At 38.3% G+C, this 24,208-nt stretch overlaps 1 protein-coding gene and 1 gene segment (V, D, J or C); both read left to right on the top strand.

Annotated features, from left to right (window-relative positions):
* The first annotated feature begins 290 nt into the window (after positions 1 to 290).
* LOC103040202 (piggyBac transposable element-derived protein 4) lies at positions 291 to 4,790 on the top strand. The gene is made up of 2 exons (XM_007242509.4): positions 291 to 581; positions 2,317 to 4,790. Exons 1-2 carry the CDS (start codon positions 358 to 360, stop codon positions 4,124 to 4,126), a joined length of 2,034 nt encoding a protein of 677 aa, XP_007242571.2. The 5' UTR covers positions 291 to 357; the 3' UTR covers positions 4,127 to 4,790.
* A 17,939-nt stretch (positions 4,791 to 22,729) lies between these two features.
* LOC111190155 (Ig heavy chain V region MC101-like) lies at positions 22,730 to 23,580 on the top strand. The segment is given in 2 exon segments: positions 22,730 to 22,876; positions 23,008 to 23,580. Coding segments are annotated over 2 exon segments (456 nt in total).
* Positions 23,581 to 24,208: the final 628 nt, after the last annotated feature.

Genomic DNA, 24,208 nt, shown 5'->3' with positions numbered 1-24,208 from the left:
ATGTACCGTTTTATCTAAAGTTTTATTTAAAATCCGCAGTTCAAACACAAACAACTCATATCAACTCATTTTTGTGACAAGAGTTCTTGAAAAAAAAAGAAGGCAAAAAAATACTACATCTATTTCAAAACAGATAATAACATATGTTATTGTTGGGCTGACGCTTTCAAACGTACATGGGCGTAAAGGACTGACTCTGCTCTTTCAAACGACACGTCAATCAAATCTGTCGGCCAATCAGTTGCCAAGTAAGGTTGACGCGCACAAGAGAGGCGGGGTCTAGAAAGAAGACTAGTTCGGGATAGCACGCGGGAGAGCAGCACTACGCACACCGCGGACTGCAAGAGAACGAGGAAAATGGATTTTAAAACCCCTCAGTGCATTGAAGCAAAGGATTATGATGGGGTGGCAGAGATCATTGTAGAGCTGGAAAAGATGAGTGACTCTGAGGAGGTCGTAGAGGAGGAGGAGGAGGATGAGGAAGAAGAGGAGGAGGTCGAAGACTCCGACGATAGCAGCGATAGCTTCGACTCCGCCATAGAGGAGGCCTGTCTGTGGGGAGAGGACTCTGTTGTTGACCAGTACGTATAAGTATAATATATATGTGTGTGTGTGTATAACGTTATATATATTTCAGTTTGTTTGTGTGTGTATGCATATACAGTGGCTTGCAAAAGTATTCATACCCCTTGAACTTTTTCACATTTTGTCACCTACAACCCCAAACTTAAATATATATTTTATCGAGGTTTTTAAGTGGTAAACCGACGAGACACGATAGTTAACGTTACTGGGTTCAGGAGAACGAGACGAGATTTTTAAAATGTTTTAAAGAATGAAAAATAACCTTTTATTTGATAAAATCATATATAACGCAAGCTCAAACTGGTTTCTCTCACAAATTGAGTCTATAAAGATAAATAATATTGAGATTGAGAGCTTTGGGCACTAACTATGTCTCCTGCAGAGACTAGGTCTTGGGGCAGATTGTTTTAGCATTGTTTGTATTAGCCGCGGTGAACGGCACGGTTTCCTTACAGTACTTGCAGTATGGTTCGTGTCTTGCCCGTCACTGTGTTACGGTTTATTGGTTTCCCTGGGAATCCAAATGCAGCCAGACATACGGCAGCATCTTCTATGTGTATATCTGAATTTTCCTCTTCTGCTGAGAGCTGCTCCGACCATAAATTATATATATACTTAGACGCTGCGTCGACTGACGCCGTGTGTAATGGAGCTGGCGTGACTGTGTGGCCGCCATATTGGAGGAGGCAACCCTGCATTTATTTTCACCGAGGAAGGTGTAAAATACACCTATAAAAATCACAACTCTACCAGTTTACACAGTAAATTTTGACACCGTTTGGTTTGGTACAAACTGTAGAGATGTAGTAATGATTCAGGACGCTGTTACACATTACAAATATGTGCTTTTATGCTGAAATACTTACCACAGTACTTATTACTGTATTATGCTCTTTAACAAAGACAGCCATATGGTATGGCCTATTAATACATGTATAAATTAGTTATTATATTATTACATTATATATGCATGTGTGTGTATGTCTGAAAGATTTGTATCTTTTTTGTTATGTCAGCCATTTCTTATTTTCTGCAAATAACTGCTGTAAATGAATGACTTTTAATTGAATGAATTTTTATTTGAGAGAAATGTTGTCCATAGTTTATAGAATAAAACAGCAATGTTCATTTTACTCAAACATACATCTATAAATAGCATAATTAGAGAAACTGAAAATATTTTTTCCAGAGCTGTACACATACACACACACACATATATATGTGTGTATTTATGTACGTGTATTTATGTGTTTGTACATATAAAAGTTGAATTAATTAATTTATACTCTTAATATGCCATTCCATATGTCTGTCTTTGTTAAAGATCATATTATAAAGTATTTCAGCATTAAAAACAGGTATTTGTAATGTATAACAGCATACTAAACTATAAATACATCTCTGCCGTTTGTAAGAAACCAAACCGTAGAGTTGTGATTGTTATAGTTGTATTAAACACGTTCCTCAGTGTAAACTAACGTGCATGGTTAATGGCAAATGGCAGCTATGTATATGATGTCTATGGTTCCGAATGCTCAGCTGCCGCACTCGTCCCTATTGCTACTGTGTTGCCAGATTCCTCTTTAAAAGTTCATACCAATTTTTTTTTCTTCTTGCAAAACAGGTTTAAGCTTGACGAGAAATATTGTAGCGTTTTAAGATTTTCTCACGAGATCTCGTGCCACAAACTTATCACTTTTGTAATATTTGTTTGTTTGGATGTTCTAATAGGATCGAATCTGGGTCTGATAAGGAGTGGGAGCCATTTCCTAAACGGAGTAGGTCGGTCACCACGACTCCAACTGCATCTCAGCAGTCACCTTCCCCTATGCGTAGAACCTCAACCCTCACCCCAACTAAGAAAAATAAGAAGGCACAGGGAAGGTCCAGCTCACCAAGAACACCAAGAAAGCAAGTTAATGGTGCATCTCGGGTCTTGGAGCTGGGTGAAGAGGAAAGGTGGAATGACATTACTGATGAGGATAAACAACCCAGTCTCTTCAGATTTCATCCAAAACGACCCCCAGGACCACAACTTTTGCCAGGCAAAACATACTCACCTCTGCAGTTGTTCCAGCTGTTTTTCAGCTCTTCTGTTGTCCAAACTCTTGTGGACAACACAAACAAGTTTGGCAAGATTTCAGCTGCAGGTGGAAAGAAGCTAAAGTGGACCCCAGTTACTGTAAAAGAGTTTTATGCCTTCATTGGACTTGTTGTGTACATGGGCTTGGTAAAGGTGAAGAGTATCATGGATTTATGGTCCAAGAAACAACTCTATCAATTTCAGTTCCCCTCCATGGTGATGAGCAGCAAGAGATTTACTGCTATTTCAAGCAATCTCCATTTGTCTGACCCAGAGGAGGATGCAGAAAACATGAAAAAGAAGGGAACTCCGGATTATGACAGACTGTTCAAAATAAAGCCCCTGTACACCGACATCCTCTCAGCATGCCACAGTTTTTTCCAACCCAGGAGAGAACTGTCCATAGATGAACGAATGGTGGCTTCAAAAGCAAGAACTGGACTAAAGCAGTACATGAAGGCAAAGCCCACTAAATGGGGCTTCAAATTGTTTATTTTGGCAGATTCAGCAAGTGGGTACACATGGAATTTTTTTGTGTATGAAGGGAAAAGTCCCTTTGCATCAGGAAAAGGACTAAGCTATGATACGGTCAAAACACTCCTGGATTATTCATTACTCGGCCATGGATACATGGTGTACATGGACAATTTTTACACCAGTCCAACCCTTCTTTCTGATCTGCTGCAGGAAAACACTCTTGCTTGTGGAACCCTTCGTACCAATCAACTAGGACTTTCACTCCCAAAAAATAATGAACTTCCAAAGAGGGCCGAAAGAGGAGACATCCGCTGGTACAGACAAGGAAAGCTGCTCTACGTCAAATGGATGGACACGAGAGAGGTTACCATGTGTTCCACAATGCACAAGGCCTATAAAGGGGACACAGTGAAAAGAAAGGTAAAAAGCAAAGAAGGTGTGTGGGATATCACAACTGTACCAATTCCGGCTGCTGTAAAAGATTACAATAAGCACATGGGTGGCGTCGACCTTTCAGATGCGCTGATTGGTTACTACCATGTCCTCCACAAGTCAAGAAAATGGTACAAGACATTCTTTTTCCACTTCATTGATATTGCGATTGTTAACAGCTTCATTCTGCACCAACAACTGGCTGACGTCACTGGACAAGCCACCCTCACACAAAAAGCCTTCAGAGAAGCCTTAGTGATGGAACTTACAAAGACTGTCAGAAAATCAAAAGATGTTTCAGGACCTAAAGGCCAGTCAAAAGAGGAAAAGCCCACTAGAACTTCAAGCCCATCCAAGCGGACAGCCCAGGATGAGATGTGCATGCCTGCATTCTATGGCACTGATGCTACTGCAGGAAGAAAGAAATGTGAGCACTGCAAAAAGGACGGACGTCAAACAAAAACTCCAGTTTTCTGTGCAAAATGTGGCGTGCCTTTGTGCCTCGTACCAGCACGCAACTGCTTCAAGCTGTGGCATGAAGACCTCTAAAAAAAAAAAAAAAACACACACACATGCAGAAATGTAGATAGTTATTGTACATTGAAATTTTTATATCTTTTATAATACGTGTTTTTTTTTTTGATAGAAAGGCAGAAATGTAAATAGGTGCTGTTATTAGTTACTTTTCTATTTTTTATACTGCGCTTTGTATCTTGTATCAAGGCAGAAATGTAAATAGTTTTATTTGTACATTATTATTTCTGTCTTTATAATACAGTTTGTAAATCTTGCAGAGTAAAACAAAGAAATGAATCTTCTGGCTTGTTTCACTTATTATTGTTCTGATTTGGCTCTATAATAAAGAAAAACTGAAAAAAAAAATTAAGTTAATATAATAGTGCATATAGAGTTTGTCATCTGTGGTAAAGGTAAAAGACTACTTTGAGAAGTCAGAAAGCTACTTGGAGAGTGGTTGGATGAGAGTTTGTCAAAGACTGTAAAGAAATACAATAGAAAATGTTGCCATCAAGAGTAAGTAATACATAACCACTTTATTCCCTGCAAAATTAGCTTTTAATAGTTTTCATTTTGGAGAGGTTGGAGTCATTTGGAGACACTTGGAGAAGCTGTTGTACACTGTCCCTTTCATGGGCATTACCTCTTCAGTTTGTGGTCCCTAAAATCTAAAACAATAAAATAAATTTTGAAAAGAGCGTCTTTTTTTTTAAACCATATTTTGACCATTACAGGTTCATTTAAATAATTTTAAATGTTTTCAATTAATTTTTGTAAAGGAAAATGCAAAAAGCAAAAAAGCTTTGAATGAATTTGCTTCTGGATTACATAATAGAGTAAATTTGAGTATATTTGGGTATATAATTTCAGGTAAAAATAGGCTTGGAGGTTAATTTCACTTCTTAAATATCACTGTGTTCATCTGCTTTTTGATATATTTAACTGAAATTGCTGATCCAAACAACCAATGATTTATAAAGGAAAATCATGAAAATGATCAGGGGTGCCCAAACTCTTTCATACATCTGATAAGCTTTGGGCTATTTGAAAAACAAAAGTAATTTGATATTAAGCTTAAAGAAAATTAGAATTAAATTAGAAACAGGCTTTTCTTAGTATCAGTCTTCATTGGATGTGTTAATGTGCCATGTGATGAGTATAGTAGTCTGAGAGTGAAAGTGTAAATGTGTCTTTTTACTTTTAAATGTACTTTATTCATGGACTGAGCACAGTCGTTTGAGAGTCGTTGAAAGTGCAGATGGCTCATTCTACAAACGGCCACTTTTAAAATGGCTTTTTTTGTGTTGGTATTTAAATAGTGTGGGTAATGAAGGAAGTTAACACCAGTAAAAAAAAAAACAATTTATAAACAATGCATTTTACTAAGTGGCTGCAACTAACCAACAAACCACATTCTGTCAATAATAATATCTTCTAAAATGTTATTTTTCTTGCTGTATTCTTGCTGTATGTCAGGTCCCAGAGAGTAAAGAAAGTCACACCATTGACTTTAATCCAAGTCTTTCTATAAAATCATGAGCTAATTAAGAACATTTCAGATAACTGAGAAAGAGACAGTGGTCTTAAATTGTACTTTATACTACTTTATAGACCTTTGGAAAATACACAAACAGAAGTCACAATGCCATCAGTTTGGTTTTAATTTCAAAATATGAGACTTTTTTCATGAGATTTTTATAAAAAAAAATGTATTTTATTTCTGCAATATAAATCATATATTTTGTAGTCTTTTGTGTAATTGCAGAAAAAGCTGAGAGAGAGAGAGCGAGAGAGTGTAAATACTGTATATTAGTTCAAAAATATTTTTTTATTCAGATACATATAGTGATGTTTAGTTTAGGACAAACACATTTTTAATGCAGGTTAATGAAAATAAATTGCAGTTTGAAATAGTATTCCATGTAGTAAAGCATATTTTATACATTTTAAATGAAATACTGTGACAGTATAGAGAGCAATTGTATCCAACAAACAGATAGCTAGAATGCAGTTTGAATTGATTTGATTTGAATATATATAAAATCGACCAAGTTAATTACGGCAGCTGCACAATGTTATAGGCAGCAAAATCCACAGCGTTTTATAAGCCAGCTTGTAGCAAAAGCCAAATAACTGAAATAGCTCTTGCTTGTCCAGCAAGACGAAACTCAGCATCACTTTTAAACCCCTTCAGGTCACACAGCTCTCTCTCTCTCTCCACCGTTCAAACGCCAGTCCAGTATTAATCCTGTTGCAGCACGGACTCTTCTTTTGTTTTAATATGAGTGAACAAGCTTCTGAGGTTTCCTCTTTTGAAGTCTCCATTGCTCCACCAGCCGCTCATGCCGGATCCTCTTTTAGAGGCCGTACATGTGACATAAGTATGTGAAGATACGTGACATGACCAGAAGAATTCACACAAGGGATGGTCCTTCCAGCACACTGGTACCATTAAACACAATATTTTATCCATATTCCTTTCCACTCAGAAATGCTTCTGCTTTCAGTTTAGGAATAAAATAATACAGACTGTTACTTTAAAATTGTAGAAAAATATTATATACCTTAAAATAGGGTTCTCACCTTTCACAAATTACTGTTGGGTTGAGCACTTCTGTGGTGCTTGAAAATATTAAATTACCTTAAAAAATACTACATTGTGGGCTTAAAATGTTTCTGTTAAAATAACTTAAAAATAATTAATTTCTAATCCTAACAAGCTTTTAAAGTGTATTTTACCTGAAAACACTAGCTATACAAAAATGATTGTTTCTATAGAATTCCCCAAATATGATGGTCATTTTAATCTTAAATGGATTTATTCATATTTAGAATTTGTTCATTTTAGGGAACAACTGTGGACGACAAAGTGCTGACTGCTATCAGCAGGGTATCTTGCCAGTTGACCCAATTATCTGAGCAGCTGAAAGGAGTCAGAGAAGAAGTGAACACCAGACTGCGGTCCCTCGAGGAAAGACTAGCTGCTCTGGAGTCCAAACGGAGTAACGATCCCGGTGTAGAGGAGAATAGGAAAAGGCGCACGCACAATCCCAAAATCGTGGTAAGAAAATCTTTGAGAACTTATTTTGTTTATTTTGTTTATATATATATATATATATATATATATATATATATATATATATATATATATATATATATATATACATTTTTTTTAACTGTAGAAATTAGAAACAAAAAAGTTTAGAAACATAAAACACTGTCTGTATATGTTCTGTTGTCTTTTTTTGTTGGTTTGTTGAAAATAGATTAATATTTTCCATGTGATGTTTTATTTAAATAAACTTGAATATATTTGCTTAAAGTAACACTTGTATATTAATAGGGTTCGGAAAAGGTTCAGCGACTTCACAATAGCGAAGTAAACTCCAAACGCTATGAACCCGAGCAGGGGTAAGTTAATATATATATATATATATATATATATATATATATATATATATATATATATATATATATATATATATAAATAAAAAAATATATCAGTGGTGTGAACGTGCTGCCTTCCTTTATGATATCTTTTTTTCTTTTCTTTGTTTGTCACTTCAAATGTTTCAGATCATCAAACAAATTTAAATATTAGTCAAAGACAACACAAGTAAACACAATTTTTTTTCCTCCCTTAATAATGAATATAACCTATGTACATTTATTTTTTTATATACAGGCTAGGCTTACCTCACAACAGGGCAGTGACTTTCTATTTGGTGGAGGCTTTACTGGCAAGCCCAGGTTTTCAGAGCAAAGATAAAGACTTAATCCTATGTAAGTGACACTTACTGCATTTACTGTGATATACTAATTATTGCCTATTGCCTTTTTTTTTTTTTACGGACTACAAGGCACACCCGATTATAAGTTTTACTATCAGTGAACGTATATTTTCTGGTCTGTTTTCATACATAAGGTGCCTGTCTTGTTAAAGAGGAATTTCAGATACAGCCAGCCAATGCTGGAGTCTCAAGCTGCAGCATTAAAGAGTTCGGCCTGCAGTCGCCAGAGAAAAGAGGGTTAGATTTTATTGCATTTAAGTTTGTTTAGAAGTTCTCACACTTACTTTAATCTGTGTTTTTGTTTTCTGTATATTGTGGGCAGGAGAGAACACAGCTGGTTCCCTTTTACTAGCGAGTTAGCTACGTTTATGCGGAGAGAACCCAGGTTAACGTAGAGCTAGCTAACATTAGCAGCGAGCTAACTAACATGTAACTAATGGTGAGCTAGCTAACTGGAATGGTCAAACTGGTCAAAATAAGGCTTGACTAAGACTATAATAAATAACATAATTTTAGGCTGCATTTTACTGCGGTTCTCAAACAAACAAAAAAAAGTTAAAAACGGGAAATGTTAAGTTTTATTTCCGATAAAACATTAAATAATACAATAAATTATTTTCTACCAAAGAAATTATCACTACATTTTTGGGTCTTAAATTATATCCATTATAGTCCTAAAAAGCATTTAATTTGACTTTTAAAATGGTGCAAGAACCCTGTAGTAAATCTGTTGTCATCACTGTGTTCACAGCTGCTTGAGACCAGGGAGGAATTGCTTAAGAAAGAAGAATTTGAATTCTGGAATGGGGTCACCAATGATCTGATGTCTGACGAAGAGGACGGCACTTTAGACAGAGTGTCTGGGTGGATTATAAGGCCTCCAAAATTCCGTAGCCAGGAGCTCTCTGACCTGTGTGCCACACTTCAAACGAGACTTAAAAAAACTATCCTATGTACATGGCATCACATCACAGATGTCTGTGTATTGGACCGCCTTCTGACAGGCTTCCACCAAGCACATATGATCCAGAGCTGGCCAAAAGACATGTATCACTGTAATATAGTGATCTACTGTTTCATATCCCATGTAGGTTAATAAAGTTTTTTCTTTTGAGTATTTTTTTTTTAACAAATATTGAGATTTTCTTTATTGCCAGTATTTATAATTTAACCATCATGAGAACAGAGTAATTAAATAGTACTGTGCAAATGTTTTAGACACATGTAGAAATAAAAAAAAAATCTTATGAAAAAGATCCTTGTCTGGTCAGAGTGTTTATTTTCTCAGTACAAAACTAATGTTAAAATAAATTCTGTCTTCCTTAAAACATTACATTGCCTTTATCACTGGAGTTTAGTATTAGGTATAATTATTATCAGCAGCTGTTTTGGTAAATCAGTGTGTAATGATTGTAAATTGGGTGAGCTCCTGATGGAATTAAACAAATCTGGAAGCAGTCTGGAACTGAAGCGTTAAAGCAGCACTAGGTAGGTTGATTTTTTAACTTTTTAAAGAAGTAAAATTACAGATTGAAACTCACTGCCGCGCTGCATTGAGGTGTAATAGGAGGAATAGCGGGGCTCTCGTGTCTGTGCCGGAGCTCCTCTGAGCTCAAACCAGACTTTTTCCGAGGCGGCCGCGACCAACGCTCGCGAGAACTGCGACCTGCTTTACGACCTTTAGTTCTAACAGTTCTAAAAGGACTACTGCTTCAGTCTTTACAAACTAACATACAGACACTCTGGCAGAAGCTGGAAAGAGACCGAATATGTCTGTGAAAGCCAGAAGACGAGAAAGAGAAACTAATCCGCCTGAAACATTTATTACACTCTGCAACTGTAGGGGGAGCCCACGAGCACAAAATCTCAATCCTACCTAGTGGAGCTTTACACTAGTTTACAAGACATGATTCACTACTGTCTTTAAAGTGAGTCTTCCTAAATAATGTGGATTTTTACAACCCAGATCACTTTTATTGCTGAGAGAAAAAGCTTCTACACAGTACATTTTATATACATTTATTTTTACAGTGAAAAAGTTTAAAATGGCAAAGTGAAACGAAGGATTGTGTTAGTGCGTAAGTTAGTTACTGTGTATATCGCATCATCATCATAAGTTCTCAGTAAGAGTAGCATTTTTGCTATTTTAGATGCCTATTTGTTAAAAAGTGTAAAATGTTTTTATTCCAATAAAACATTTGGCCTTATCCCTGGATTCATGTTTATCTACTCAAGAGAGTCGTATTCTATTGGCAGGACCTCTTCATAGGTTTTAAACAAGCTGTATGTGTGCATTTGCACATTTGTGTCAGCAATGGGTACTCCTTAAAATATAGAGATGTTCTTTTCAGTTTTTCTTTGCACAGATTCAGGTACAATTCAAAAGATGTTCCTAACCGCTGTTTTCTCTTGCTTTACGACCGAGAAGAGCTGCGAGCCTGCGGCGTGCTCCGGACACCCGCACCCCCACCGACCCCCACCGCTGCAGCTCGCCCACAATGGAAGCGCCACAGGCGGCGGGAGAGACGGCAGAAGCGCGGTAAGCGGGGAGGTATCCGAGCGAGGCTAGCAGCTAGCCCACACAAGCCAGCTATCCCCACCATGCTTTTGGCGAATGTAAGATCGTTGGACAATAAACTGGACTACATCCGCTTACTTCAGTCAACTCAGAAGACCGTGAGAGACTGTTGTGTTTATATTTTCACGGAAACTTGGCTCAACAACAGCGTCCCGGACCACGCCGTTCAGCTGGAGAGGCTAACATGCTATCGGGCGGACCGCGCGCTAACTGACGGAGGTAAGAGCCGCGGCGGCGGACTCTGTGTTTACATCAGCAATGCTTGGTGTCGGAACGTTGTTGTGGTCTGTAAACACTGCTCACCGGTAGTGGAACTGATGATTATCAAATGCCGTCCGTTCTATCTACCGAGAGATTTCTCCGCCGTGCTGATCGCTGCTGTTTACATCCCTCCGACCTCCAACAACAGCGTGAGGAGTGAAGCACTGAATGAACTGTACCAGTACATCAGTGAGCAGCAGACAGCGCACCCAGATGCTTTTCTCATTCTGGCTGGAGATTTCAACCATGCAGACCCAAAGAGTGTGTTTTCTGGACTTTTTAAACACATAGACTTTCCAACCAGGGGAAACAACACTTTGGACCAGGTCTTTACTACAAAAAGAGGGGCTTACAGAGCCTCCCCCCTCCCCCACCTCGGAGCGTCTGACCACCTCACCATTATGCTAATGCCAGCTTACAGACCACTGGTTAAAGTCTCCAAACCAGTTCTGAAGCAGGTACGAGTGTGGCCAGAGGGTTCCTCAGAGGCACTTCAGGACTGTTTCAGCACAACAGACTGGAACATGTTTAGAGAGGCTGCCACCCACAACAACTCCACGGACATTCAGGAGTACACAGAAACTGTCTCTGCCTACATCACCAAGTGCATTGATGATGTAACCGACCTCAAGACCATCACTGTTCGGGCTAATCAGAAACCATGGCTGACAGGAGAGGTCCACAAGCTCCTGAAGGCTAGAAATGCAGCCTTCACAGCTGGAGACCAGGCAGGCCTGAGGACAGCCAGGGCCAACCTGTCCCGCGGCATCAGGAAAGCTAAGAGGCAGTACTCAGCGACAGCAGAGACACACGGAACCTGTGGCAAGGGATTCAGTCTATCACAGGCTACAAACCCCATCCACAGACCTGCAACAGCGACACATCTCTGCTGAACGACCTGAATGGATTCTTCGCAAGGTTCGAGCCACTCAACAACACACCCGCCCAGAAATCCATCCCTCCTCCTGGTGACCAGGTGCTAACGCTCTCCCAAGACAGTGTGAGGAGAGCATTCAGCAGGATCAATGCTCGAAAATCTCCTGGACCTGACAACATTCCTGGTCGTGTGCTGAAGGACTGTGCCTGGGAACTCGCAGAGGTTTATACGGACATCTACAACACCTCTCTGAGTCAGGCGGTGGTTCCCACATGCTTCAAAGCCACCACCATCATCCCTGTCCCTAAGAAGGCATCGCCATCCTGTCTCAACGACTATCGTCCGGTTGCACTCACCCCCATCCTCATGAAGTGCTTCGAACGACTAGTCATGCACCATATCAAGTCTTCACTCCCCTCCTCCCTGGACCCCTACCAGTTTGCATATCGGTCAAATCGCTCAACCGATGATGCCATCTCCACTGTTCTCCACTCAGCCCTCACACACCTGGACAAGAAAGACACCTACGTCAGAATGCTGTTTGTTGACTTCAGTTCAGCATTCAACACAATCATCCCCCAACAGCTCATACACAAACTGGACAGTCTGGGGCTGAGCACTTCCCTGTGCAACTGGCTGTTGGACTTCCTGACCGGTAGACCACAGGCAGTGCGGGTTGGCAGCAACACATCCAGCATCACCACACTGAACACTGGGGCTCCCCAAGGATGTGTACTGAGCCCCCTCCTGTTCACTCTGCTGACCCACGACTGCACACCAGAACACACCTCCAACCTCTTCGTCAAGTTTGCGGATGACACGACGGTGGTGGGTCTCATCAGCAACAACGATGAGTCACACTACAGGAGCGAGGTGAGCCGCCTGGCCTCCTGGTGCAAACACAACAATCTCTCTCTGAACACAGAGAAGACTAAGGAGATTGTTGTGGACTTCAGGAGAACTCACACACTGCACACTCCTCTGTCCATCAACGGAACTGCTGTGGAGAGGGTGAGCAGCACCAAGTTCCTGGGTGTGCACGTCACAGAGGACCTCTCCTGGAGCACCAACTCAGCATCACTGGCCAGGAAGGCAAACCAGCGTCTCTACTTTCTCCGCAAGCTGAGAAGAGCTGGAACCCCCACCCCCATCATGACCACTTTCTACAGAGGGGCCATCGAGAGCATCCTGACCAGCTGTTTCACCGTGTGGTACGGGGCCTGCACAGCATCCTGCCGCAGGACCCTCCAGCGCATCGTGAGAGCAGCTGAGAAGATCGTTGGCACCTCTCTCCCCTCCCTTCAGGACCTGTACAGCTCCTGTGATGGAAAGTGTTTACTGAAATGATTCATAATCAATGACGTGTGATGATTCATAAACAATGACGACTATTAATGATATTACTTTTTGTTCTATGCGATGATAATGTGTACTGTGAACATTTTACCCTCAGTGAGCTTTTCTGAAATGCTGAGTAAGAGTTTTCTCTATCTGGCGCCAGCAGTGTGTGTCTATGTGTGTGTGTATGTGTGTTGAGGAATGCACGTCACAGCTGTCGTATCTACAAGCCCTGGCGCCAGGGCCATCTTCCTCTCCTGCTTGCAGTATTTTGAGGACCAGCCTGAGATGCTCACTAAGGGATTATGTCATATCACATGTCAGAAGAAGTTGACGTGTCACAATGGTGGCACTGTGCCCATAATTGGGAAAGCAAGATAGTAAGGGTGGGGTATAAAGAGAGCTTGGCACTCTTGCAAGGCAGGAGTTCACTCTGTATTCATTACGTGTGGCTTCTCAATAAATCTTGTTACTCATTCTGATCAAGACTCAGAGACTCTGAATATTTCTTTCTTCCTGTCATTATTTTCCACCACAATTTGGCGTCACGGAACAGGATGAGCATGGTCTTGCGGCGGAGGGGGAGAGACTAAGCACCTGCCGAGGACGCTCTCCAGCAAAACAGCTGGGCCCCAGAAGCAAGGGAAAATTCCACAGAATAAGGACGAAGTACCGCGGGGGCAGGTGCGGCCTCTCACCCCTCATTCGCAAATCCACGCCTCATCAACAAACATTGGTGGTGAGTGACAGGTTAACTAATTTACTCATTAAGGAAATTTTAAATGTAAACAATTGTTCTTAAATTAATTTACTCCCCTCCATCCTTCCTTCAGCACTCCGCCCTGGACAGTGTATAGTTACATGACGGTGTACAAGACTAGCCTGGTCGTGAGGCCTTTATTGATGTATGTAAATATATCTTTAAAGTAAAGAGAAGACTAGCCTGGTCGTGAGGCCTCTATTGATAGACGTGTCATTAGAGTATAGGTCCCGGGACCGTGGGGAGGAGTGCATAAATAATACTATAATAGTACAGGGTACTGATTGTGTATTAAGCAGGGTTAGAAGAAGGAAGGTGAGACGTGATTATTGGGGCTAAATTACTCTGAGTCATTAAAATCGAATGAGAGAACAAAATGGGATCCCAAGTAACTAAAGAATTGAAACTTAATCCAAAAATTCATGACGCAGCTCTTTTCAATCAAATGAGCCAAGACTATATGTGTATGTCTGTGTGTGTGTGTGTTTATGTAGTGTTGTTCAAAGGTTTGGAATCATTAGCATATTAACCCAATATACATATATTAAAGTAGGGCAGAATATTGAGCCATGCTGGAACTGTTCAATGTAACATGTTTCATTATCTTTATGGAAAATGCTGTAGAATTCTGAGGATGACAGTTTAGTGAATATGTGAGACAGCTTCATGTTTGAGTAGTAGTGATGAGTTATGTACAAATGTCCACATTGTGAAAGTCATCCCTGATTGAAACAGAAAAGAGATGAGGATTCCAGGCTTTTGATACAATGTGTGTGTGTGTGTTTCTGCGTGTGTTGAATAAAGCAGTGAGAGAGATAGACAAAACATCTCTTCTCTGCTATCTTCTATCACATTTGGTGTGTGTGTGTGTGTGTGTGTCTGTGCGTGTGTGTAAGTGTGTATGTTTCTAACATTTGTCTAACTCTGATATTCTGTAAGCGAATCTAATGATGAATATAATGTGTGTGTGGCTGTGTCAGAATCGCTCCCTATTCCAGAAATAGTGCACTATATAGTGTATAAACCATTTTTGCAATACTGTTTAAAACCGCAGCAGTACATTCTGTTCCCTATATAGTTCACTATGAAAAACCTAATGCATCACAAAATTTAGAAATTCCAAAATATACTATAATGCAATGCAGTGCTGTTGTATTAGACGTCCTCAGAGCAGGACAAACATGCTTTATTGTTTGGTTGTTCCATAATTCGTTTAGTAAATAGAAAATGCTACATAGTGAAAGAGTTAATGAGTGAGCCATTCTGAACACAGCTTCTGTCTTCATGTGGTTTAGGCCTTTTCTATTCTTATTCTTTTCTTATTGAGACTGACTTCAGCTCAGTCTCAGCTGAATGAGATTTAAAGAATACACATATCTAATTTCTCTAGTGGTTCTCATGTATCTCAGTCTATGCTGATCTTTTGATTCTCTTAATGAGGATAGTAGATTTTAGAAACCAGTAAGAAAAGACCTTACTTTCTTTGGAAAGGTTTAATTTGACAAACTTAATATTGTATCTATTACGAGCTGCAGTGAATTGGGTCTCTCTTTCTGACTTTTAAACAAGGAAACATCAGATGTTTTTAAAAAAAAAAAAAAAAAAATGGAGCTTTTTGTTTTGCTTTCCATATGTTTTCTATTTCTCGCAATGAAGAACTTGCTTGCATATTCTTGGCTATATTTTGAGTCCCCATCAGAGCACAACAATATAATGTTAATGTTTATACAGTTTAGAAATATCAAGCATCGTTTGGCTGGAAATAATTTTTGTTTTAGTTATTTCATGAGGCTAAACAATTTTTAACCATGTTAGAATTCCTTTCAGGATTTCTTTTTTATTATTATTTTTTTCTTTTAAGGTTTTTTTTGGAGGGATTTTTCTCTTTTGACTGATTGTTGCTCAGTGCTGTTTTCTGGGTGTTTGAGAAGGCGGGGGTGGTGCTCATCACAGGAGTTTTGACCCTCAGAGACAGGGTACTCTGCAACAGTACTGTGAACATCATCTGAACCAGAGCACTTCATGAGGAGAGTCTCAGATGAGAGACTGTGTTTGGTCCAGCTGTCGGTCGATGGCTGGACTGCGTCTTCACCGGACCTGCTGTGATTGAAATGTTACAGCACTGGTCCAGGAAACTGGTTTCAGATCTGGAAGAACTGAGCGATCAGAGACCGCTTCAGACAGCACCTGCTCAACCATCAACACCACCCACCCCCAGCAGCCAATCAGCCCAGTGGATCCACCCCTCAGCCTGAGCCAGCAACAGAGATGTGAGACCAGATTTTTTATTTTTATGCCTGTTTACTTTTTTTCCATTAAAAGGAGGGATTTTATTTAATTTTTTGATGTTTATGCCTCATGTAGAAAATGTTTGGTTAAACTTTAAATCTGGTGGTGACTCAAATTATGACTGTTTTACCTTTCTTTTTAAGAAAAAAAAAAGGGAGGTTTTAGCTTTTTTTGTTTTTCTTTTAAATAGTGTTTCTCATCAAAAACTTTGATGAATTAAAAATAATATCTAGTTCAGAAAAAAAAAAATCTTTAATTTCATTGTAAACAGTAGCCAAACTGTAATCTTGCTTGGCAGATTAATACATTAGAGGCCTATCACACATTGGCCCTCAATTTTCACTGGAAAGTTTTTTTTTTTTTAGGTTTACATTATGTAATTTATGTTGCCTAATGACTATGATTTGTATAAAACATTTTTAATAACAATCATCTCCATTAAAGCTTATGTAAGGGAAGTTGTTTACTGGCTTTTGACAAAATTAATACATATAAACTCAGATGTAGTTGTAACTAGCTAAAGTAACCAAGCATGCTGGCTTAAATAAAAATCAACCATTTAAAATCTTATTAATACATCAATGTAGACTATCAACTACAAAAAGAGCTTTGCTTGCTCCAAAAGTTTTTAAAAAAAAATATATATATATATAGGGTAAGATAGAAATCTTCCTCTTATATGTGCATTAATATTAATGCTAAATTAATTCAATATATATAATAATAACTAGCTTGCTAAACCACCAGCTAACAGTCTTGCAACTATGCCAAACAAGTGAAACTTAAATATGTTTTTATTTTTTGCAATTAATTTACAGGTAGCACAGTTCGCAAAAATATATATTGGAACTGAACAAGGAAAATAAATATTAGGCCAATAACTTCAAACAGGACCACTGCAGCTCATAGCTTCAAAATCACTGTCATAGGAACTAGTTAGTCTAAACTTAGGTGGACCATGCCTACAACAGCTTGTGGACACAACTCCACACACATTTAAATTCTAACATCAGCCAAATGTTTTTAGACTCAAGTTAACAGATGGAAAATAAGTTTACGAAGGATATAGAGGAAATGCACTGACTGCATCATACTCATCAGTGTTTTGGAAGAACTGAACTCTCTACTCAATAACTAAAATAAAAAGGGGGTGTTTTATGCTCTTTGTGTGTTCGCCCTCAAATAACAGCACTAATCAGACTAAATATTCTGAACAATGCTTTAAGGATTTCTGAGTATGTGTAAAGTTGAGGATTGTTTGTCTACAGATTGGCATTAAGAATTTTGGCACATAACAAACTATTTTAAAATAAATAAAACTAAGATTAATCTGAAGTGCACAAATAAGTTTTAGATGTGCTTCAAAGGAAGAACTGGGTGATCCCTGATGGATATAAACTGATAGAGAGTTACAAATCTTTGGTGCATAAATACAGAATGCAACGCTAAATGTTCTCAACAAATGAGCTGGAATTGTCGATCTGTCAGGAGTCCTGATATATACTTAGCTGCTAAGCAGTTAAGAGATTTTTACACTTTTTACACTAAATGAATATTAAAATCCAATCTAAATAATCTTCTCTCTTTTTTATGTGTGTGAGTTAGAACTGTAGCTGCAGCATTTTGACCACGATGTAATTTGTAAATTGTAGAGAATAATAATTGTAATCCAGAGAATAATGCATTACAATACTCTAATCAAAACAAAGGTGTAGATCAGCTTCTCAGCATCTAGTGTAAGAAAATGTCTAATTAATGTATAAAAAATATATACATTATTGTGGTTGAAGATTAAATTAGACAATGTGAAAGGTTAAAAGAAAATATGAAGGCATTTGATAAATAAATGTTGAGACTATGTATTCTATAGTCTAGAGCGAAAACAGTGACAATGTTGAAAAACATTGACTTGATTTTAACACTTTTAAACTTCATGTTGTAATTCTGGAAAAAAAAAAAAAAAAAAGAGAAAGTTAATGTAGTAAAATTTGTTTATGAATCTTCTCAGATCCATGGTGGGCATGACGAGGCAGGGAGAGTCCGGCGTGGGGACTGGTGTGCAATAGGCCCCAGCATGTCCACAGCTGAGATGAAGAAACACTTGTTCTCATACTCTGTATGCGGACACTTGTCATTACTCCCGGGGCTTCTTAGGCGTTATGTAGACCATCATGGAATCTTGGATGATTCCATTTGGTCTAGAAGGGGGGAGTGAAGGGTATGATTGGAGATAACCACACCTTTACACTCTTATTCTTAAATGTTTTATACATTTATATATACAGTTATTATTTTTACTGTTCACATTATAATTCACTTAATAACCTTATGATCTCTGCTCTCTTTTTAACTGTCACTATGACAAGGCTTTGGAGGTTGTTTTTACTTTTTCAGGAATCAGGAAGGTCAGAGTGTTTTCATCAACAGTGAGAGCTGTGAGGAGAACGTGACCCTGAGTGGCAGAGAAGCTTCACTGCTGTTCTGCTGTTCTGGGACCAGTGCATATGAACTAGGAGACAACAAGTTATCTGAGTGAAGTGCTGGAAACCTCTCCTCAGATAGCCAGAAGATCTTTCCATCCACTCTTTTCCTCTGTCTCATCTTCTCACAGACTTTAGGACACTTAAGGACTGTCTGCTGTGTTCATGAAGGACACAGTGCTGAACAACATCATGATAAGAACTTGTTGCTCAGACAGGCTGGAGCTAATCACGTCATTAAAACTGGACAACATGCTGTTAACTGGACTCTGCTGACGTAATCATATTGATAAGTTCTGTACAATCACATGTCATTTGCAAAATGTATAACTGCTTGGATGAAGTATGAGGAATTCTCTCTGGCCCTCGACTGGCTTTAGTTTATTTCTTTCTTTCTCTCTCTCTCTCTCTCTCTCTCTCTCTCTCTCTCTCTCTCGCGCGCGAATGTGTTGACCTATCGAGATTTTATTTGTTGATGTACTTTTACTCTTTTCTAATATATATCTATTAATTTTTGTTCCGCCATATGCAGAAGAAAGGCCAGTTCCTGCAAGTTACAGTAGATACAATAGAGTTAGATACTGCATTTGGGCTAGACCGTTTGTTTAATGAAGGTAAATAAAATTAGCTGTAAAAAGAAAATTTCATTATTGATTCAGAATCAAAGGGGGGAGTGTGATGGAAAGTGTTTACTGAAATGATTCATAATCAATGACGTGTGATGATTCATAAACAATGACGACTATTAATGATATTACTTTTTGTTCTATGCGATGATAATGTGTACTGTGAACATTTTACCCTCAGTGAGCTTTTCTGAAATGCTGAGTAAGAGTTTTCTCTATCTGGCGCCAGCAGTGTGTGTCTATGTGTGTGTGTATGTGTGTTGAGGAATGCACGTCACAGCTGTCGTATCTACAAGCCCTGGCGCCAGGGCCATCTTCCTCTCCTGCTTGCAGTATTTTGAGGACCAGCCTGAGATGCTCACTAAGGGATTATGTCATATCACATGTCAGAAGAAGTTGACGTGTCACAATGGTGGCACTGTGCCCATAATTGGGAAAGCAAGATAGTAAGGGTGGGGTATAAAGAGAGCTTGGCACTCTTGCAAGGCAGGAGTTCACTCTGTATTCATTACGTGTGGCTTCTCAATAAATCTTGTTACTCATTCTGATCAAGACTCAGAGACTCTGAATATTTCTTTCTTCCTGTCATTATTTTCCACCACACTCCCGCCTCACGCGGAAAGCCCTCCGTCTGGCAGGAGATCCCTCCCACCCACTACACAGCTTCTTCAGCCTGCTGCCATCAGGGAGAAGACTGCGGAGTCTCGGGTCTAGGACCAGCAGACTGCGAGACAGCCCCATCCATCAGGCTGTGAGGATGCTGAACTCTCTTCCCGCACTACCCCCCATCCCAATCCTGCCCACAGCACACACACTCTCATCATCCTGACCCCACATCCTCCCACCAACACAGTACTGAAACTCTGCACTAGAACACACACAGTACTGTAACTTTTGTAAAAGGACCTGCACTACACACCCAATACCTGCACTACTGTTACGCTGCACTGTCATACACACTTTAATTCCCCAAGAACTGGGAACTTTAAGAACTTTACCAGCCTTAAGCTAGATACAACATTGCACTACTGTTATACGGGTTCTATTTATATTGTCACTTGATCTTAATCACCATTAATATTGCACTATTATCTTCTGTCTCACAAATGTCTATTGTGTTTTTGTTGTATTGTACATATAGTGTCTCCCACTCATTTAGATTTAGATTATATATTTATTCCTTTTTATTTCTATTTATATATCTATTTCACCCCCACCACTACTGCACCTTGTTCTGTCTCATGTATGTCTGTGTCCCTGCTGCTGTATTGTACACATAGTGTCTCCCATTGCCTCCTTTATTATATCTATTATCTGTACTTGCTGTAAAATTGGGAAGGAGAGTAACGTAATTTCAATTCTATGTATGTCCTGTACATATGCAGCATTGACAATAAAACTACTTGACTTGACTTGACTTGACTAAGAATCAGACTATTCTTTAACATTTTATTTGAATTTAATTTACTATTGTTTTTCTGCTTTATTGTGTTTATAGTCTGGAAATCTGGAGATTTTACGAGCACATTTTGCTGTTCAGCCACTCAGATGATTTATTTATTTTTTTCCTTTCACTGTCCGGCTGAAGTGTGAATGTTCTCCCAAGCTTCCATCCATCCATCTTTTAACATTTGTAAGATTTCAGACACATGATGCTGCCACCACCATGTTTCACTTTTTAAGAATGGGTGGCGTTAGCTTTGAGTCAGACATAGAGTAATTAAAAAAATTGATGCCCTGTCTTTGATTTTTTTTTTTATATATTTTAACACATGGAATTTTAATTTTCATGATGTTTTATAATATGAAATGTTGATTACTCGTCTTTTGTAAAATGTATTTGATAGCAAAACGTTTTTGTAGGAAAAATAAATACCTCAATCTATTACTCATGCTTAATTTAAAATGTTCTCCAAGACTGCCTAATTCATATCTGAGGAACAACATTTTAAGTTAGAATTAAGGAGCAGCGGAGGATTTAAACAGGGTTGGAGAGGATTTTGGTTTGCAAGGGTGTAGATGAGGATGAATCTGGGAAGACATTTTAAATCAAACATTTTAAATGGATAACATACTGCAACGTATCTAAGTCACTGCACCACAAAAAAAGCTGAAAGTTTTTATTGAACCTGTCGGTGATCAAATTTACTTTTTCTTAGGGTTTCTATTAATTGCTTTGCGATGACGCAACAAGCCTCCAATAAAATCTTTGCTTTCTTGGCAGTGTCTCAGTAAAGGTGGACTGGTGAGACCCATATCACAATACTTAATTAATTATTTTACAACAGTGATTTACTAACTTAAAAGCTACAGTGGAATCAGCTCATAGCTAATACTCCAATTGTATTTTCACAGCATGTTACATATGCTTCGTCTTGGACATGAGAACTGGTCTTTTGACACGGGACTTTTAAAATAATTTTTAAAACTAAAATAAAAAAAACTAAAGTTGGTATCAAATATATTTATTGAGTATTTTGTCAAAAAATGCTCAGATGTGGTTTTACAAGCCAATTTACAACCCTGTTATTTTCCCAATAATCCAACTGACCTTTACAGAGAGTTCAAGTCCGGGGGTACCTCCCTGAAATAAATTTTTGCATCTTGTTATGTCTGGCTAAACACACATCAGAAAGAAAGGACTGGATTGTTACTTTTTAACAATCAAGGCTGGAAGCTAAACTGGGCTACAATCTATTCATCTTGCTTATCATACATCACACTGGGAGGACACAAGAGAGGAAGCACACTGTCTGGACTTTGCCATGTAGAGTATCAGAAATGATGACACTGATATATTTCGTTTTTAATCCAGTAGAGGGCACTATTTACTCACAAACAAAACTAGTCTAATTCACTGTTTAATCCAATGTAGCAGTGCAATGTTATTATACATAACTGAATTCTAATGCAGAACTGTTACTGAACTCACCTCAGCTCTGCTGCAGATTGCAGCGTGTGAATAGATATATGCCTTGAGTCTGGTTTGACTCTGTGGGGTGGGGTGCCTGCAGCAGGGGTATGTTTTATTTTGTGCTTACGTTTAATTTTTATTTTATTTTAGTATGCTTTATATTTTTTTTAATAGTTAAAAAGGTAGGCAGGTCATCCAAAAAATATATAAACATTTTTATACAGCTCTGGAAAAAATTAAGAGACCACTTCAGTTTCTAAATCAATTTCTCTGATTTTGCTATTTATAGGTCTATGTTTGAGTAAAATGAATATTATTGTTGTACCAACAACATTCCTCCCAAATTCCAAATAAACATTTTGTCATTTAAAGCATTTATTTGCAGAAAATGAGAAAAGACTGAAAAAAAAATGCTGAGCTTTCAGACCTCAAATAATGCAAAGAAAACAAGAGGTCAGAAATCAATATTTGGTGAAATAGCCCTGGTTTATTAATCACAGTTTTCATGCATCTTGGAATGTTCTAGTCCACCAGTCTTACACACTGCTTTTAGATAACTTTTTACCACTCCTGGTGCAAAAAAAATCAAGCAGTTAAGCTTGGTTTCATGGCTTTTTTTGTTTACCTCCCTTTTTAATCCCAGAATCTCATTCCAGAGAGCTTTTTTTTTATTAGTAGGCTATCTGAATATGAATCTGAAATATGTAAAGGGAAATATGTAAATTTCCATCACTATATTGTGAGTATAAATACGTTAGGTACACTCAGCTTTAGACACACCCTAACACAACAATACACACATACACACACAGATACATTTGGAGTAAAGATGAGCTGGACTTTTCTTCTCCTGTTTGCGTCTTTACCATGTAAGTGGGGATCAACTTTAGTCATTTAATTGACTTAATCAGATTTAAGTGCTGCTGCACTCAGTTTAAGATAAAGTGATTGTATTTAATAGTCTCTGTGTTTAATATCTAAAATTTGTTCCTCCTCTCAGACGTCCACAGCATCAGTCTGACCTCGTCTCCTGCTCAGGTGAAGCCTCCTGGGGAATCTGTGAGGTTGTCCTGTCAGATTTCTGGATATTCCCTCACAGACTATGGAACAGTCTGGATCCGGCAGCCTCCAGGTAAAGGCTTGGAGTGGATCGGGATCATCTGGGGTGGTGGAAAAATAGACTCTGGAGCTTCTTTTAAGAGTCGTTTCACAATATCCAGAGACACAAGCAGCAACGTGCTGTTCTTAGACATCAGCAGACTGGAGTCTGGAGACACGGCTGTGTATTACTGTGCCAAGACTGCCACAGCAGTACAGCTCAGTGTGAGCACTGTACAAAAACATACACACACACGTGTTAGTGTCAGCTTTCTTTGTGCTCAATGCACAACCAGCCAGATTACACTGCTAGTGTAACACAGCTGCTTCGAAATTATGTTTTTTTTTTCCTCATTAAAAAATGTTTTCTCTGTCTGTAAAATGCCAATATGTAGAGAACAATTACATCCAACACACCTACCAGACCACTCTGCTTCTAGAATTTATATGTAAGACTGCAGGGATGGTTATGTCAGGACACCAATACCATTATATATAATATTTTGTCCCCTCCTAATTACTGTCCCCAAGAAATCCTATTGCTTTTAATTTAAAGAAATATCTAATAGATTCCTGTTTAAACCTTTTCAGACCTAAATTATATGCCAGTGTTAAAAAAAATTAAGAATAACAATAATAATAATGCTGTTTTTCTGCCTGCAACGCACACAAAGGAAGACTCTAATAATATTATAATATAAAATCTATATTAATATGAAATCCAGTAATGAAATAAATAAAATAGGTAATTGTTAAAAAAATATATATTGAATTTATGTCAGAAGCCGTCTCTAAAAACTAAAATAAACATGAGAACAAGAGTTCTAAATTATATATAATTAGTAAAAAAAAAAATAATAATAATTTGGCTTATTGACTCTAGTGCTGTTTTTTTTTTTTCCAGTGCAGTGGGCAGGTCTAAGCTTTTGTTTAATTTGCTTATAAACTTTTTCTTTGGCTTGTTTATAGTCTACCCTGGTGAAAAAAAAAAAAATATATATATATATATATATATATATTTAATTGTACTTAAACCATATTGAGAAATGTCTAAGAGTACTGTAAATATACTAACAGATTTTTGTACTTACCTAAAATATATT

The sequence above is a fragment of the Astyanax mexicanus genome, chromosome 19, assembly GCF_023375975.1.
Source record: "Astyanax mexicanus isolate ESR-SI-001 chromosome 19, AstMex3_surface, whole genome shotgun sequence".
Classification (NCBI taxonomy): Eukaryota; Metazoa; Chordata; class Actinopteri; order Characiformes; family Acestrorhamphidae; genus Astyanax; species Astyanax mexicanus.
This window is presented reverse-complemented; position numbering and strand designations above follow the sequence as displayed.